Here is a 17,863-nt window from a genome sequence, read left to right on the forward strand (position 1 = left end):
ACGCTGCCTGTCCACACGGAGCAGCCCGGTGGTCCCCTGGGTGGTGTGGGCTCCCGGGCTCCCTCCTGGACAGCCTCCCCTTCTTCCTTCAGGTTCCTATACAAGGTGTCAGGCTGGAACAAAGGGTTGCAGGGGCCTGAGGTGGGTAGCCGACCTGGGCAGGGCTGACTGAGGCTGCCTAGCATGGGAGCCAGGCTGGGGGCAGGGAGGAGGCAGGGCAAAGGGAGATCTCACCAGGTTTTGCAGCTTCTCCCGCAGAGCCAGGTTATCTGCTTGAATAGTGCTCAGTGACTCGTGAAGCCTAGGGTTGAGAGAAAGACTCCCCACTCAGCCCCCTGACTCTTGTCCTGGGCAGCCCCACCCTCCCAACGCGTGACTCCTGCATGGCCTGGTGACCTGGCACAGCCACCCAAGACCTGGGTTTCATCCACAGCCCAGTCTTGAGGGGGACCCAAGTTTTTCCACCCCAAAATATGGCTTTTGGGACATTGACTTGCATGCCACTTATTAAGAAACAACAGACTCAGACACTTTGACCCTCCCCTACCTGCCTAAAGGAATTCAGATAGAAAAACCTGCTTAGGAGGGGGCACTATCACCTCAGCATCACAATGTCGACTGAATGTGGCAGGCAGGCCGCAGCCTGGCAAAGCCCGTCAGAAGCCCTCAGTGCCCCATTGTTTCTGGGTGGCCTGGCAAAGGCCCCAGAGCCCTGCCTCCCTCTCCTTCGTCCAGAATGGCGTAGTCTTCAGGTCTTACATCTTACCACACCTTCACCCCCCACCATGTACACGTGTAATAAATTTTGGACATTTTCACCTTTTAATATGTCTGATGTTAATTTGATTATTAGCCCAGCTAGAAGAGCTTAGAAGGTGGGAGAAAAGGTATTTTTGCACCTCCACATCGTCTGGCAGAGCCGCAGGTTGGGGAGGGAATTGTCCCCCTGTGACTCATGGCTGGGGCCCTGACAGAGACAAAGTACACTTTTCCTCTTCTCTAGCAAGAGAAAGTCAGGCTGCTGCGTCACACAGGCTGGAATAAGCCACTCCGGCCTACCGGGCTGCAGTGGGGCTGCAACAAGACACTGCGTGAGTCCCACGTGGGACCGGCCCTGCCTGAGCCCTCTGAGTCGGCGGTGTGCGAACAAACGCGCTGACCCCTCAGAACCACACTACGCCTCAAGTTCTCGAACGATGAAAGGTGGGGTCCCGCCCTGGCTGGTGTAGCTCAGTGGACCCCTGGCTGGTGTAGCTCAGTGGATTGAGCACAGGCCTGCGAACCAGAGGATCGCGGTTCGATTCCCAGTCAGGGCACATGCTTGGGTTGCAGGCAGGTTCCCTGCAGGCCAACTCCCAGCAGGGGACACACAAAAGGCAACCATACATTGATGTTTCTCTCCCTCTCCCCTTCCCCTCTAAAGGTAAATAAATAAATTAAAAAAAAAAAAGAAAGGTGGGGTCCCTACTAGGCGGCCTTACAGGCTACCCAGTGACCAGGCACGTGGGCATGGAGTCAGTTGACAGGAGAAAGCTGTGGCCCCACACACAGGCGGGCAGGTCCGCTAACACAGGACAGGAGGAAGGAAGGTCCGGAGGAAGAAGAGGCCAGCGAGGAGGTCATCCAGAGTAGCGCAGGGGAAAAAGCAGGGGGAGGAGGGAAAGAAGAGGGCAAGTGGAGGTGCTGACCTCCTTGGGGGAAAGCCCTGTCACCCCACCCAGCCCACCTGTCCTGACCTGGCTCACCTCTTACAAGCGTTCTGTAAAAGGCTAATTTCCTCTGAGGTTCGCCGGCTGCCCCAGTCTTCCTTATCCAGGAACCGGCTCTCCTGGATCTCCAGGTCCCTAGGGTGGGTGTGCAGTGAGCGTGGGACCGGAGGATCAATAGGCTGGGGGAGAAGGATGGTTAGGAAATGGGGGGGGCGCCAAAGCCCAGGCTTCTTCAGTCCTGTGTGGGCTTCCCCTCTGCACACTCCAGGGCTGAGTCCTGGCTCAGGGAGAGAATATGGGGCTGCAGTGGGGAGAGAAGCACCATTGGCCCCCCTCCCCTGCACACACAGCCTTACTCTTCAGGGTGCTTGGCCTCAGGGGTCTCCGATGCACTCAGGAGGGTGGACAGGAAGTTGACAGTGGGTTCTGATTGCAGGTCTAGCTTTGGCTCTGGAGAAGGTGGCTTTGGCAGAGAAGGAAACATGGTGACCAAGCTACATGAGGCTGGCAGCCCAGGAGCCTGGGTCCTCCCACACCCGGAAGCGATGGCTGGGAGTTTGGATCTCCACCCAGGCAGGGAAAGAAGAATTTCTCCAGTCCTCCTGCCACCCGGCCCGTCACCTCTGTGCCCAACTCCCCAAAGACCTGAGGGTCTTCCAGCTTCTGCTCCTCAACAGGCTGTACCACTGGCTTCTCAATGGCCTTAGAACGGGCTCTTCGTCTGCCCTGAGGAGACTGAGGAAGACAGAAGCCCGGTTGGTGGGCTGCATCCGTCGTCCCCCTAGCCTTCCCTTATCTGGTTTTCTAGAGGCAGACTCCAGTCTGCAGAGCCTCCGCGACCAGTCCTGTCCAGCCAATCAGATCCTTGCAAATGCAAGGGGTGGGGATAGGGGTGGGGGTGCAGAATGGGGTGGTACCAAATAAAGAAACCCTAGACAAACTTATAAAAAATGGAGAATCCCTCCCATTTTGGGTATAGAAATCGGCTAAGTTGGATACTGAGAAGCAAATGGTGTGGCATTCAAGACCCTCCATTAGAGACACAATTGGCTCTACCCCACATAGCATCCCACCATCCTCACCCTGGGGCAAGCCTCTGCTCAGACCAGCCAGGGGCCTCACTTGCCGACAGCGTCGCACACCTTCCCCAGTGCCAAGCTCTTTCTTTTTTAAGAATTTATTTATTTATTTATTTTAGGGACACAGGAAGGGAGGAAGAAATATAGGGAGAGAGACATCGATGCGTGTTTGCCTCTCATATGACCCCAGACGGGGACCTGGCCCACAACCCAGGCATGGGCCCTGACTGTGAACAGAACCAGTGACCTTCCAGTCTGCAGGTTGGCACTCAGTCCACTGAGCCATGCCAGCCAGGGCCCAGTGCCATGCTCTGCCTGTGATGCTCACCCCTCTCCCATTCCTACCCCCTTCTGCAATCTGAACTCAGCCCATGCTTTTCTCAGCTGAGCAAACTCGCCTCCCCTGGGACCCTGGCTGGGTCTACAGTGGAGCTGGAGCTGGGCCGGGCCTGAGGATGCTTCCGAGGTGGTCTGAGGTCTCCCACCAAGCAGGCTTGAGGTAACAGCTTCTCCCCAAATGGCAAAGTCCTAAGTCAGTAGATGGAATTTACACCATTTTTCACTCTCAGATTTTTCAGAATATTATGCGTCTTCTGGCAGGATGAAGGGGCACAATCCAGTTAGAGGACTGAGTAGTAGCAGTAGTGAGTCATCTCAGGTGCGTCCTTCAAACTGCGCTCCACCCAGGCACTGACAGGCTGTGGGTTTGGTGGGGAGTCTGTGAATGTGCTGTTTCCACTGAGCCTTTCAAGGCGGCCTAAATGTCATCATTCCTGTCCTCACAACATGAACAGAACCTCCATGGTCCGAAGTGCCTGCAGAGGGACTCACCAAGCTCCAAGTGGTCCCCATTCTGGGACGCAGGGAGCTCTGTCCCAGGGTTCGAGCTGTCCCAGCAGGGTGCTGGCAGCATATGAGATAAAACCAGCCAGACCCTTGCCCTTGTAACTTCACTCTGGAAACCAGATCTGAAGAAATGACTCCAAAGGAGTATAAATAATTTGCACAAGGCCCCTAGTAGCTGATTCACACCAAAAAGAAAAAAAAATTGGCTGAAAGGGCCCAAATAGAAGAAAAGGTCAATAAGTGATGACTTAGGAACAAGACAGATTACAANGCTCCAAGTGGTCCCCATTCTGGGATGCAGGGAGCTCTGTCCCAGGGTTCGAGCTGTCCCAGCAGGGTGCTGGCAGCATATGAGATAAAACCGGCCAGACCCTTGCCCTTGTAACTTCACTCTGGAAACCAGATCTGAAGAAATGACTCCAAAGGAGTATAAATAATTTGCACAAGGCCCCTAGTAGCTGATTCACACCAAAAAGAAAAAAAAATTGGCTGAAAGGGCCCAAATAGAAGAAAAGGTCAATAAGTGATGACTTAGGAACAAGACAGATTACAATTCCCTCTGTAGTTCATGGTCCCCACGGGGCAGGCCTCAGTCTGGGCCCTGGAAACACACAGACTGTGATCTGGTTCTGCCCCGGGAAGCTTCAAGAGATGCGAGTGGGCCAGGCTGACAGGTGACCATAGTGGGGGAATGTGCCCTAAAGAGGCCTGAATAGAAAGCCCCGGTCGTGAGAGCAGGGGACTGTGTACTCGGCTCGGGAGCTTCAGGCAGACTTCCTCAGGGAGGTGCTGCTCGACCTTTAATGAGTGAGGTATCTCAGCCACGGAAGGAACAGATGGGTGGGGCATTGCCAAAGGTGTGGGGTGCTCCCGCTGTAAACAGGGTGAGTTGGTTAAATTTATTTTATTTTTTAAAAGGCTATTGTCTTTATTTTTTATTTTTGAAGATTGTATTTATTTCTTTTTAGAGAGGGGGAAGTAAGGGAGAAAAGAGTGGGAGAGAAACATCAATGTGTGGTTGCCTCTCAAGTATCCTGTACCTGGGACCTGGCCCACAACCCAGGCACGTGCCCTGACTGGGAATCGAACCATTGACCCTTTGGTTTGCAGGCCAGCCCCCAATCCTCTGAGTCACACCAGCCAGGGTGAGCTGGTTAAATTTAAATGCCAGGTAAACAATGAAACTTTATTTAGTGTAAATACCTCTCATGCAGACAGCTCTCTTGTAGAGGTTGAGATACTGGGCAGCCAAAAGCCAGTAACCACCATTTGCCACTGCACGGAAAATGGGAAGTCACCCAAGAGTGGGTTGTTTATTTTTAATTGTGACAATATACATAAAATAGACCATTTTAATCACCTTTTTTTAAAAATATTTTATTTATTTATCTTTAGAGGGGAAGGGAAGGAGAGAGGAAGGAAACATCAATGTATGGTTGCTTCTTGTACGTCCCCTGCAGAGAACTGGCCCCTGCCGGAAACTGGCCTGCAACCCAAGCATGTGCCCTGACTGGGAATCGAACCGCGATAGTCTGGTTCGCAGGCCCGCGCTCAATTTAATCATCTTAAGTGTACAGTTCAGCGGCATTAAGCACATTCACTTTGCCATGCAACCCCCCCGCCACCGCCTGTCTCCAGAACTTTCCCACCTCCCCACACTGACACTCTGCACCCATTACATAACTCCGTTCCCCGCCTGCAGCCCCTGGCAGCCACCGTCATTCCCGTGTCTCTGCGTTTCACTGTTTTCAGTGCCTCATGGAAATGGAATCATACAGTAGGCGTCCTTCTGTCTCTAGCTCATTACACTTGCCATCATGCTTTCAAAGTTCACTCGTTATTGGCATGTATCAGAATCTTTCTTTTTGAAGGTCGAATAATAGTCCATTGCATGTGTATACTGCACTTTGCTTATCTTTTCATCCAGGGATGAATACTTATGTTTCCACCTTCCGACCATTATAGACCGTGCTACGAACACGGGTGTACAGACGTTCCTCCCGACCCTGCCTGCACCTCTCTGGGACATCACACCCAGGTGGCACTGGATGAAAGGGCTTTAAGCAGGGAGACAGCACCGTGCTTTCTCTTAGGAAACGCATTCTGGCCACAGTATAGTTTCAAGAAGAGAGCCAGGAGGAGGCCAGGGCACATGTCCAGGAGCCAAGGGGATGGAGGGATGTGAAAGTCATGGCTGACAGGATGGGGTGATGGAGATGACCCCCAGGGTCCTGGCTTGTGTGACTGGGTCAGCTTGAGGTGATGTGAATGGTAGAAGCACAGGAAGAGGCAAGCTGATGGATGAGCTGAGTTCAACATGACTTCTCAGTTGAGATGCAGGTCTAGAAGATAATTCTAGACTGCTTTGAGTTCACGAGAGAGGTATGGGCTGGAGAGAAAGACTGGCAAACCATGTGTAACAGGGAGGCCTGGAGAGCTTGAGGTCATCTTGGGAGAGCAAGCAGATTGGAAAGAGCTTCCAGGACTGAACTGCAACATCTCAGGGGAAGCAGAGAAGGGGGTCAGCAATGCCATGGCCCCAAGAAGGGCATTCTCGGCCCAGGCTGCGAGACCCGAGTCCACAGCAATGCGGATCAGTTTCTTCTGGCTGAGCAATAAACAGAGTGAGGGCACCTGGAGGAGATGGGACAGAAGCAGAGAGCAATTTTCAACATTCCTTCAAGGAGCCCAACCTTGAAGGGCCCAATGTAAGTAGCTAAAAACGGAGACTGGTCAAGACTTTTTTGGGTCAGGATGGTTGTTTTCAACACTAAAATGAACATAGCCTGTTTAGGACTTGTAGGAGAAAGAGGCACAACCTCAGAGATGACAGAATTTGATCAAAAGCCAAAGTGGAAAGGTTGGCCTTGAAAAGAGGGGCCTGCTTTCCTCTGGGTGAGGGAAGGAGGTAGAAGCAGGGACGTTTGGGGAGGCTGTGGAGAGAAGTTAAGAACTTAAAGGCCTTGATTTGCTCAGTCTAGGAGGCAAGGACAAGTATAAAAAGAGGCCTGCAGGGACGGGTTTGTGCCACCCTGTCTGTGTGGCATTGGCCAGATATCTGCATCTTTGACTAGCTCCCTGGGGCTTCTGCACCCACTGCTGTAGAGCACCCAGGCCGAGCCCGTGTGACCAGCTGGCTCCTCCACATGAGCCTGGCAGGGAGGGGGACAGGAAAACAAGGGCTGGACTCAGGCTAGGAGCAGGATTCATTCCCAGGCATTGGATAAAGCTCTTAGCAGCCTTACCCCGGAGTCAACTTTTCTTCCTGCAATAGCTGGGGATGGGGCTCCCCTTGAGGCCTCCTTCACAGGTAGCCCAGCCTCAGAAGAATGGTTGTGAGCGACTGGACAGAGCGACATGGTGGGGTGGAGGCAGTGATCTACTGCAGGGTACTGAGGCTGGGCTGGCTGGCCGCCCCTGTAAAGGGGACACCCTGTGATACAGCCCAAAGACGGCTTAGCTTTCTAAGCACTGCCTTTGACCCAGTGAAAGAAATACAATCTGCAAATAGACAGAAACTCTTCATTCAGATTTATTTAAAAGAAACTCCAATTTCCCCTTAAACTCCACACTCTTAGTTTTTCAGGGACAGAGATGTTTGCAGCGACGACACCAGCTCATCATCACTCGGCTACTCCTGATCAGGAGCCCTGCCCCACCAGCTGGTGAGGACAAGAATTCTTCAGGTGTGGTCCAGCTCACGGGCGCCTGGCTCACCCTGGCGAAGGGACTTGCTTGCAGACTCTGACACAAGGCGTTGGACAGGTAGTCCGGGGACTCTCAGGCCTTGACAAGTTTAATTAGCGCCCACCAGGCCCGTGGCATTTCAGGTAACCTAACCAAGTGCTCATCTGCCCGACACTCTGCTATCCACTCCACAGTCCTCTTCGCCTACACACCTACAACCCTGTGTATGTGCAAAGGTTCAGCGACCCGGGGGAAGGTGCAAGTTGTGGTTGAGTAGCCTCTGAAAGCACACCTGTTACTCGCACCGAGAAAAGAACAATAGGGGTGAGAGTAGGGTTCCCGAACACAGAGATGACCCCTCTGGCCACTCAGCTCAACCCCTGGCATGTGCCTAGGGCACTGCCCTCCCGTGAGAGGACACTAAGGAAGCTAAAGGCTAAACTGCTCCCAACCTCGGCCCCTTCTGGGTCGGGAGAAAAGCTTCCTACGCCTTCCCAAGTGTGGCTGCAAGATGCTGACGGGACCAGGACTGTTCGACCTACAGTTTTTGTCCTAGAGCTGATGAGACCCTGTGCACTTTAGTTTGTGAGAAACAGGTATGTGTGACAAGAGGGGTCACCCAAGGTTCTGTGGAGGCTAAAGCCTGCGGCACCTGGTGTCACACCCCTAAATGCACCCTTTGCCCCAGGTAGTCAGCCCTCCATCAGCCTGGCATTTAACCAAACACAACAGCAGAACACAGAACTATAAAATACAGTTTCTGAGGAGTAAACGCCCATGGTCTGGGACCAACCAAGGTTCCCCACTCTCCTTCAAGACCAGTCTCTGCTGGCTGAGTGTCCACCTTCCTCCCAGACAGAACTGTCCCCAGTCCACGACTTCTCCCCTGGACCATCTACAGAATCTAAGAGAAAACTCAAGCCTTTTTATAGACAGAACCAAGCCGCCAATAGGAGGCACCTCAGAAGAGAAAGCCTGAGGCTGCTGCGGCCCTTTGCGCCCTCGCCTGCTGGGGCTGGCACAGAGCAGACATGTTCCCCCATGACAGCAGAAGCCCTCGCCCAGTCCCCAGCTCTGTGCCCCGCTCTGGCTGGGCGTGAGTCCTCCTCCCCAGTCTGTGGCCCAGCTGGAAACTGGCCAGGGCACAGTGGGAGGTAGGGAGGAGCCGGTGGTGGGTCACTGACTAGAGCCAGGACACCTGGCCGGGCGAGCTCTACTTCCTACAGCTGCAACGACTGCAGCGGCTGCCACCGCCACACACACCCTCAGAAGACAGACCTGGTATGCAGCAACAGAACACGCACAGGTGACAAGGCCAGCGAAGGGGACCCCAAGTGTCTTTTCCACAGGAAGAAGGAGCTATGTACAGGAAGAAGAGGAGAGAGCCTGGCTAGGTCCCCCCTCCCCAGTTTCATCTCATTCAACCAGGAGATCAAACTGCTCAGCAGCTTCAAACTCAGCATTCATGGCCGCGGCCCACTCATCCAGCTCCGATTTCTGGGGGAAGAGAAATGGGGGACAGGTGAGTGGGGAGGGGGCACATTGGCTAGATCTTTTCTACCCACACCCTGCAGGTGCTGTCTTTCCTCCAAAACAACCAAAGCAGAGCACTGGCCCAGAGTGTCACCCACTCTGTGTGATGGCAGAGGCAAGTCCCTTGCCCCTCACTTACCAAGATCTCCGGCACCTTCTTCTTCTTCCTTTTCTCTTTCACTGGTGGGGAGATTCCAGGGAGAGTCATGTCTGGGGCCCAAGGATTCAAAGGGACCGTGGTGACTTCTGTTGATTTTGCACACACCAAGGGCGAGACTCCAGCCAGGTCTTCTGTCCCCAGCAACCCCTCAGAGCCAAAGCAGGACGGGCGGCCTGGGGTGGAGGTGGAGGCACAGCGAAGGGTCTCCAGCCGGCTATAGGATCTCCTGACTTTCTTCGACATTTCCAAGTCTCTGGTGTCTAGGTCTCCTTCCCTGGAGTCTGACTCAACATCTGGGTCACACAGCACAGGAGTGGTGTTGGGGGTGACAGGGACACTACATGTCTTGAAGAGGTCCTCCCTAGTAAGCTCCTTGCTAGGAGGGTTGTTTTCTTTCTCCAAGAAAAACGCAAGCTGTACCAGGACAGGAGAGAGAACACCTCCCTGTTACTTAGCCATATTACTACTTACTTTCAGAAAGACCCAAGCAGCTCGTGGGTGCAAGGAAAGCTCCACAGGACAAACACTTTTAAAAGGAAAAGAGGAGACAGGCCAGGGAAGAAATCAGACCCTGAGACAGACGTGGAGAGGGGGAGAAAACAAACAATTGGTCATTGCTTCTGAGGAGCCTGTTGTCAACGACACACAGACTCGCCACCTTCTGCTGGCGCTGCCAGCGCTGTCTCTAAAATGTGACTGGAATCTAGCCACCTCTAGCTGACACCAGCCCTCCGTTTCCCCTCCTTCAGACTAGTCCAGTAACCTTCTAACTGCTCTTCCTACTTCCACTCTTGCCTTCTGTGGTCCATTTGTCACAACTGACAAGGATCTCCCTGAAGTGTCCATTAAGTCAGTACGTATTTATTGGTCACCTGTCTGCTTTAGGCACTGGGAGTCCTGAAGGGAATAAAACAGAGAAGACCCTGTCTCTGTGGAGCTTCCATTCTAGTGGGAAAAAAGAAACAGGGAGAAGCCACGTTAAAGACAGCGAGCATTCTGGGAGAAAACAGAACAGGATGGTTAGCGTACTGGGCGCAGGTTGAAATTTTAAGTAGGTGAAGGTCAATGTAGGCTTCACTGAAGTGGCGTTTGAGCTACAACCTGAAAGAGGCGGGTGGGGGTGTAGAGTCATCTGGAGGACAAGTGTTCAAGACAGAAGGAATGGGTGGTGCAGGAGTCCTGGGACGCAGGTGCGCCTGCTAGGGTAAAAGAAGAAGGCCAATGCAGCTGAAGTGAGAGCACGTAAGGAGGAACTGATTGTGGGGTGGGAGAGGTAACAGGGGTGTTACAGGTGCTTTGTAGGCTACCGTAAGAGGAGGCCCAGGGAGCCCTGGCAGGCTGTGAGCAGGAAAGGGTGTGATCTGACCTGTGGACCACAAGGTCCACATACTGGCACTGCATGACCCTACTCAGCTTGGACGCTGCTTGTCAGCGAGGCTGTCCCTTGCCATGGAATCTAGACCAGCCTCTCCTCACTTCCGCTAGTCGCTTTCTTTGACAATGACTTTGTGCTTGTACAGCAAGCACTACCATCTGGTTTTGGTCTATTCACTTGTTAACTGCCGCCCCTCACAGAATGCGAGCTTCACAAGAAGAGTGGGCTTTGCGTCCGGCTGGCCCTGCCTATGCCAAGCACCTCTGGCGGGGCCCTGAGTGTGGCAGCTGTCCAGTGAGTACTCACTCAGTTAATGTACACAAAGCTCGGCACTGAGCCTTTTGGCAGCCCAGACAAGGGGGAAAATAGGGCAAATTCGATGACTATTATGGTCAGTTAGAAGTAAGGATATTGGTTATCAAAAGAGACATTTCCTGTCTACAAGTTCTGGGGAACATGCCCCATGGGTCTTAGTAAAAGAGATGCCCCAAGCCCTGGCTGGTGTAGCTCAGTGGATTGAGCATGGGCCTGTGAAGCAAAGGGTCGCTGGTTCGATTCCCAGTCAGGGCACATGCCTGGGTTGCGGGCCAGGTCCCCAGTGGGGGACACATGAGAAGCAACCAAACATTAATGTTTCTCTCTCACTCTTTCTCCTTCCCTTCCCCTCCCTCTAAATATAAATATTTTAAAAAAAGAGATGCCCCAAAAAACAGGGTTATCTGACTACTTCTTCTTCATCCCTCTCACTATGCAGTCACTCATGTCCTCACAGCCTTTTCTCTTCAATGTCTCATGAAACTATCAGTTAACCAATAAGAATGAGTGGTCACCATGGAGGAAGTGGAAGTCCCTCCCCAGTAAACCTGAAGGTCACTGGTTTGATCTCAGTCATGGTATGTGAGAGGCAACCGATCAATGTTTCTCCCCCCTTTCCCTCCCTTCCCTTTTCTCTAAAAATAAATAAATGAAATCTTAATAAAAAAAGAACAAGGAACGTGACAGTAACAGGGTAGGGGCAGTCAGGGAAGGCTTCTGGGAGGAGGTATCCACAACTCAGTTCTGCGTGATGAGATAGTTACGTGGGGAGCTGGGGTGGAGGGAGCATCACTTTGCCATTACTTACCATATTTGGCCATGTATAACATGCTCCCATGCATAACACACACCCACATTTTGTGTGCATTATACATGGAATTATTATACCCACGTATAATGCACATCCTTATTTTCTCCTCAAAAATTTGGGGGGAAAAGGTTCACACTGTACACAGCAAAATACTTCAGGCCTCTACCACTTCGGGATTCCTGTCTAGTCTTCCTACCTGGTCTCTGTTCCTAGGCAGCTTTGTTCTAGCCCATTCTCTTCCCAGCTCCAAGAGGGAGCTTTGTAAAACATACACCCAAGCTTAACTCAGTAACTACTTAACTTAGGACTCTCCAAAGGCTGCCCACAGCGCCAAGGACAAGAAGCTCAAGCTCCTGAGCACGGCTTTCATGCCTCATCAAGACTTGTGCCAGCTTAGCACACTTCCTCCCCAGCAGAGGCCTACTGCGGACACGCCACACGAACTGATGCTCCCCAAACCTCATGATTTATGTGTGTGGATGCCAGTTCTCTGCAATCACAGCTTCCTTTGCCCGGCATACCCCTACTTGTCTGTCAAGATGAAGGACGCCATTCAGTTAAAGCATTTCTTCTGTGAAACACTCCTGAACCGTCTGGGTTAGAGGCGCTTCGTGGTACCCAGTTCTTTCCACCAGACAATGTTGTTATCACGTGCTCATTTGACGTCCTCTCCACTTGGCTGTAAGCCCCATTCACTCCTCAAGAAGCTGTAATTTCTCACTCACTCTATCTTCAGGCACAGCTTTTAATGAAACATTTTGGCTTCTGCTAACACTATAAAAACATATATACATATGGGAGGGAGGTGGGGAGCACTGGGGGGAGCAGGGCTGGGAATACAGGAAAGAAAACTGTACTTGAACAAGAGTTCAATAAATTTAAAAAAAAACCATGTACACATGATTCGCCTTACAACCATAAGTAAAAACCAAGGACAAGATGGAGTGAAGAAAAAGAATAGCCGGGTCACAGTTCCACCTTTAAAGGAAAATAGTAGAGAATACCACCGCGTGAAAGGCTAGCGAAGTCTACAAGGAGTAAGCAAGGTTAGCGATGCAGGCAGGTGTTGCTTTAGAAAGCAAACTTTCTAAATACTGCAAGAGCTCCCTGAGCACACGGGAGCAGACACCGCGCCCGTCCCAGCTCGACGGTGCCCTGCACTCCACGCCACAAAGCAGATGAAGATGCACTCACCCTGGGGCTCCTTCGAGGCGAATGGACGGACGGCACCTGCGGGGACAACACGAGTCGATCGCGCGGCCGGCCGGCCCCCAGAGTCACTCCGCACCCACCGCCCCTCTCTCAGCCCTCACCTCCACCACATGGGCCACGATCTTCTTCAGAACGATGGGCTTTCTGGCCGGGGCCGCGTCGGGAGCCTGGGGAGAAGGAGCGACCATGAGTTTCGCATCAGGCCAAGGGGACTCCGGGGCGGGAACTGAGGACCCCCGGCTCACCTTCGGACGGATTTCAGGGAGGGGGTTGGGGGAATCAGAGCCAGATTTCCGCTGGGATCTCCGCAGAGACTTAGTAGGAGACGCTGCCGTAGGCCCTGGGGGAAAAGAGAATTGGAGGTAGTGGGGGACTCCAGACCTCAGAACCTGGACAGCAGCGCCCGGAGAGAGCGAAGGAAGGCCCCCGCTAGGCCGGTCGGGGGCGCCCTCGGGGGCGAGGGCGGGGCCGGGAGCCGAGCCTCCTCTGGAGGCAGGGGTAGGGCCTTCCTCAGGGACCAGGGAGGGCGCCCCTCAAACGGCTCGGCCCCACGTCCCCCGAGCGCCCTCCTCTCACCGGAGACTTTGGCGGCCCCGCCGGACCGCGTCCGCCTCTCGGACATATCTGGCCTTGGTCTCGACATTCGCCGCGCCGCGCCGCGCCGCCGCCGCCGGTGCTGGGGCTCGCGCCAACTCCAGACGTTGCCGAGGAACGACGTTCGAACTACCCGCCCTGGCCGCGAGGAAGCGGAAGTGACGCAAGGCGAGAGGGTGAAGGCGGTCGCTTCCCCCTCCCTCACCTGTCTCCACAGCTGGCGTCACAGGGGCGGAGGGGGCCAGGCGCGTGGCGTCATCAGTACGCGCCGCACCCGGAAGAGACGTGGCAGCGGAGGGATAATCCGAGCGGCCCGAGTTGGCAAGAACTGAGCTGAGGTCGGCGGAGCGCGGGGTCTACCTCTCGGACCAGCCGACAGGACCCGGGGCCGCGGTGCATCAGTAACGCCCAGAGTGGGGTCTGTGGAGAAAGTGGGGGCGGAGCTCGGAGGGGTGGTACCCAGGAGGGGCCCTTGGGGCGGGGTTGGTGATATGGGACAGACGCTGGTGGAGGATCCTGGCCAGGGGCGGCATCCAGCAGGAACGAGGGGGGGTCTTCGGAGGCGGAATTTTTGCAGGGGGCGTAGTCAGGAGTGGAGAGGGGAGGTGGGCAGATACATGGGGCTGGTGCCAATGACTGTCAAGGAGGGTAGAAACGAACTGGGCTGGTGAGTGCCTAGTGGGGGCCACCAGAACCTGGCTGCCTACCAACTCTTCCCCAGGGTCGACCATGGGGCTTTGCAAGTGCCCCAAGAGGAAGGTGACCAACCTATTCTGTTTCGAACACCGGGTCAACGTCTGCGAGCACTGCCTTGTAGCCAATCACGCCAAGGTGGGGCCTGTAGGGGAGCCGCTAAGCAGGGCACTGGGAGGGCAGATAGTATTGACTTCTTCCTAATTCATGAAGGGCCTGACACTAGATTGGAATCTCCACGAGGGCAAGGATTTGGTTTATTTGGTTCACTGCTATATCCCCAGATCCCCAGCTATTAAGACAGAGTCTAGCACACGGTATGTGCTCAATAAATGCTTCTTGATTGAACAAAGGAAAGGATCAGTCTCCTCTATGGCAAGAGTTAAAGAGGCAGTTGGCCTTAGGGAGCTGGGCGGTGGGTGGAGACCCTGATCTAGTGTGACCTCTCTCTCCCACTCCAGTGCATTGTACAGTCGTACCTTCAGTGGCTCCAGGATAGCGACTACAGCTCCAATTGCCGCCTGTGTAACACACCCCTGGCCGCCCGGGAGACGACCCGCCTGGTCTGTTATGGTGAGCCCTGGGCACCTTAGGGGTATCAGGACAGGCCCAGCTCGGTCACTGGTTCCTGGCCCTCCAGAAGCAGCAGGACAGTGAGACTGTCTAGCCAGGGAGGCTGGAGCCCCAGTTCCAAGTCTTGCTGGGTCATTTATCAACTGTATGAACTCAGACAAGTCTTTTTCCTTTTTAGGCCTCAGTGTTTTTCCCTAAAAATTAAAGCTCCTAGTTTCCTCCCTCCAGTCTCAGTTGAGTGAGAGCCAGTCAAACTGGTGGGCATGTTTGTGGCTGTGAGCAGTGGCTGGCCAGTCCAGCTATGCACTAAAAGCATGGGGCTTCCAGGCATTCAAGATCCATTACATACTCTAATGTTCAACAGAGAGGAAATGAGTTTCCCACAGTCAAGTCTGCTAAAAGAAGTCAGCAGACACACATAATGACCTTGACCTGGTCTAAGAACCTTAGCTCTACTTGTTGAAGGAGCTAGTGCAAAAGAGTGAGCTCTGTGTGAGCTCTGTTTTTACTGTGTGCACGTGGATATTTGTGCAGAATTTAGTGTGGTTTGTGTCTACGTAAGTATTAGTGTGTTCATTAGTACTTGTGTGTGAACATGACCACACATGTATTGGGGGCTGTAAGAGTATGTGGGTGAGGGTGCTAATGTGTTAGCAAACAAGTGAGTGTGCAGATGTGCATGTGTGAGTTGGTGTGTCTAAGTACAGATATAAGGATGGCACATGTGTTTGTGTGTCTATAAGCCCATGTATATGCATGCCCAGGAATGTGTACAAGCATTCTGTGCCTGTGGGTACATCTAAGAAGCTTTTCTGAAGCTATTCTTTTTTTTTTATACAAAGGAGTCCAATGAGATGGAGAACCTTTTTTTTATAAAGATTTTATTTATTTATTTATTTATTTTTAGAGGGGAAGGGAAGGAAAGAAATATCAATGTATGGTTGCGTCTCCTGAGTCCCCTGCTGGAAACTGGCCTGCAACCCAGGCATGTGCCCTGACTGGGAATCGAACCGCGATCGTGTGGTTCGCAGGCCCGCGCTCATCCACTGAGCTACACCAGCTAGGGCTGAAGCTATTCTTGATTAGCCATTAGTCCAGGCACTTGTGACATCTTCCCACCCATGCCCACACCCTAGTGGGCTGGGGAGCTTTTTAGCATCTGTTTCGCCTTAGTGAGATGGTGACAGTCAGTGAGTCTGAAGGCGTAGGGAACACTGAAGAAGTGGACCTAGGATGAGGACGGGAAGGAGGCGGCTCTGGGCTTACTTACGTGTATGTGTGCATATACCCCTGCAGTGGGCTGGGGGCTGTTGCTGGGCTAGGGATGCAAACTGTCTTCTTCCTTATGCTTCTTCTCTGCTCTTTCATGGGCCCTAAGATCTCTTCCACTGGGCCTGCCTCAATGAACGTGCTGCCCAGCTACCCCGAAATACAGCGCCTGCCGGCTACCAGTGTCCCAGCTGCAATGGCCCCATCTTTCCCCCAAGCAACCTGGTCGGCCCCGTGGCCTCTGTGCTGAGAGAGAAGCTGACCACAGTCAACTGGGCCCGGGCAGGACTGGGCCTTCCTCTGGTGAGAGTCCCTCTGTCGTTCCATCAGCCTTGAGTCCCACCTGGGCCAAATGAATGGGTGGGGACAGCACTGGGAAGGCTGGAGACACAGGTTCCTTCCTCCAGATCGATGAGGTGGTGAGCCCGGAGTCCGAACCCCTCAACAACTCTGACTTCTCTGACTGGTCCAGCTTTAACGGTGAGTGGTAATCTCCGCCTGCTCTTGGGGCTCTTGCCTCCCTGCTCTGCTGATAGCTGTCTTCCTGCCACAGCCAGCGGTGCCCCTGAACAAAGAGAGATAGCCAACGCTTCTACTGCCCCAGCCTTCTACAGCCAAGTGCCCAGGCCCCCGGCTTCTCCTGGCTGTCCTGAGCAGCACACGGTGATCCACGTGGGCAGTCCCGAGCCCTTGACCCATGGTGAGCTGGGGGTTGGCCAGGCCAAGACAGGGTAGAAAGGGAGTTGGGGGCTTCTCCCATCCAGAAGGACCCTCCCACACTCCAAGCACAGACGTTACCTCCCCACAGTTCTGAAATATAATGTCAGTCTGAGAAGGGGAAGGATCTCCTGCCCCACCCACCACCCCTGCTATGGGCCCGTTTCCCTGAGTCTGTGGATGCTGGTGACTCTGCCCTTGTAGCCTCGGCCCCAAGGAAGGTGTATGACACACGCGATGATGACCGGGCACCAGGCCTCCATGGGGATTACGATGATGACAAATACCGTCGCCGGCCTGCCCTGGGCTGGCTGGCCCAGCTGCTCAGGTACACAGGGTCAGGTGGGGCGGGATGCCAGGAAGGGGGAGGAAGCGAGAGCCAGAGGCCGGAACACTACAATTCGATGACAAAAGGGGCCTGGCCTGGTCCCCAGGTTTGGGGGCTGTGTGGAGAGACCTCAGCTGGATGGCAGGAGCCTTGGGTCTGCCCTCTCGGGCTGTTCCTCGGCTGTTAGAGGTGAGGTTTGGACTCGAGCTCTCTGAGGCCCCTTCCTGCTTTAGTGCCACCCAATCTGGTGACCATCCCCATGCCTGACACGTTCCAGTTTCCAGAACACAGGCACTGCCTCTGCTGGTTCAAGCTACACAGTCACCCTTGTAGTGGGCAGGTACAGGGACGGTGGCCCACTGAGGAGAGGAGGCTCAGGGATGGTAGCGCTGGGGCCAGAAGATGGGTGTCATGACCGGGGCTCCTCTCCAGGCCACAGGGGCCACCAGGGGCCGGGGGCCTGATTTGACTTTCCCCTCATCCCCCCAGGAGCCGGGATGGGTCTCGTAAGCGGCCGCTGACCCTGCTCCAGCGGGCGGGGCTGCTGCTGCTGCTGGGGCTGCTGGGCTTCCTGGCCCTCCTCGCCCTCATGTCTCGCCTGGGCCGGGCTGCGGCTGACAATGATCCCAACCTGGACCCACTCATGAACCCTCACATCCGTGTGGGACCCTCCTGAGCCCTTGCTTGTGGCTGGGCCAGCCTAGGACCTGAGGGCCTGAGGAGGGGAGGTGGGGAGGTCTGAGGGCCTTTCTCTGCTCCTTTCTCTCAAGCCCGAGACACTAAGATCCCAGGCCCAAAGCCAAGGCTACTAGAATGGCTGCAGGCTGGGTCTGGGGTTGCTGCAGATCAAGAGTTTGTCTTGACCTGCTTCCCCCGGGTCTCTGGCCTCCCACTCCCAGTCCATGAAGGAGCTGACAGGTGGAAATAAATGGCAGACTTTATTAAAATACCCAAAGCCTCCT

The 17,863-nt window shown here is 54.1% G+C and overlaps 2 protein-coding genes across 2 annotated transcripts; one reads left to right on the forward strand and one right to left on the reverse strand.

The window, feature by feature from the left end:
* Window positions 1–7,142: 7,142 nt before the first annotated feature.
* Window positions 7,143–13,489, reverse strand: CDCA5 (cell division cycle associated 5). The gene is made up of 6 exons (XM_037053156.1): window positions 13,304–13,489; window positions 12,973–13,067; window positions 12,829–12,894; window positions 12,710–12,745; window positions 8,994–9,428; window positions 7,143–8,818 (listed from the first exon to the last, which is right to left on the reverse strand). The coding sequence occupies exons 1-6, from the start codon at window positions 13,368–13,370 to the stop codon at window positions 8,738–8,740; spliced, it is 780 nt and encodes a 259-aa protein (XP_036909051.1). The 5' UTR covers window positions 13,371–13,489; the 3' UTR covers window positions 7,143–8,737.
* An 81-nt stretch (window positions 13,490–13,570) lies between these two features.
* Window positions 13,571–17,850, forward strand: ZFPL1 (zinc finger protein like 1). Its single transcript, XM_037053155.1, has 8 exons — window positions 13,571–13,739; window positions 14,043–14,152; window positions 14,476–14,587; window positions 15,966–16,159; window positions 16,264–16,336; window positions 16,410–16,556; window positions 16,778–16,901; window positions 17,391–17,850. The coding sequence occupies exons 2-8, from the start codon at window positions 14,051–14,053 to the stop codon at window positions 17,575–17,577; spliced, it is 939 nt and encodes a 312-aa protein (XP_036909050.1). The 5' UTR covers window positions 13,571–13,739; window positions 14,043–14,050; the 3' UTR covers window positions 17,578–17,850.
* Window positions 17,851–17,863: the final 13 nt, after the last annotated feature.

This window comes from Sturnira hondurensis, unplaced genomic scaffold, assembly GCF_014824575.4.
Source record: "Sturnira hondurensis isolate 20B ecotype Veracruz unplaced genomic scaffold, ASM1482457v3 Scaffold0007797, whole genome shotgun sequence".
In the NCBI taxonomy this organism is placed as follows: Eukaryota; Metazoa; Chordata; class Mammalia; order Chiroptera; family Phyllostomidae; genus Sturnira; species Sturnira hondurensis.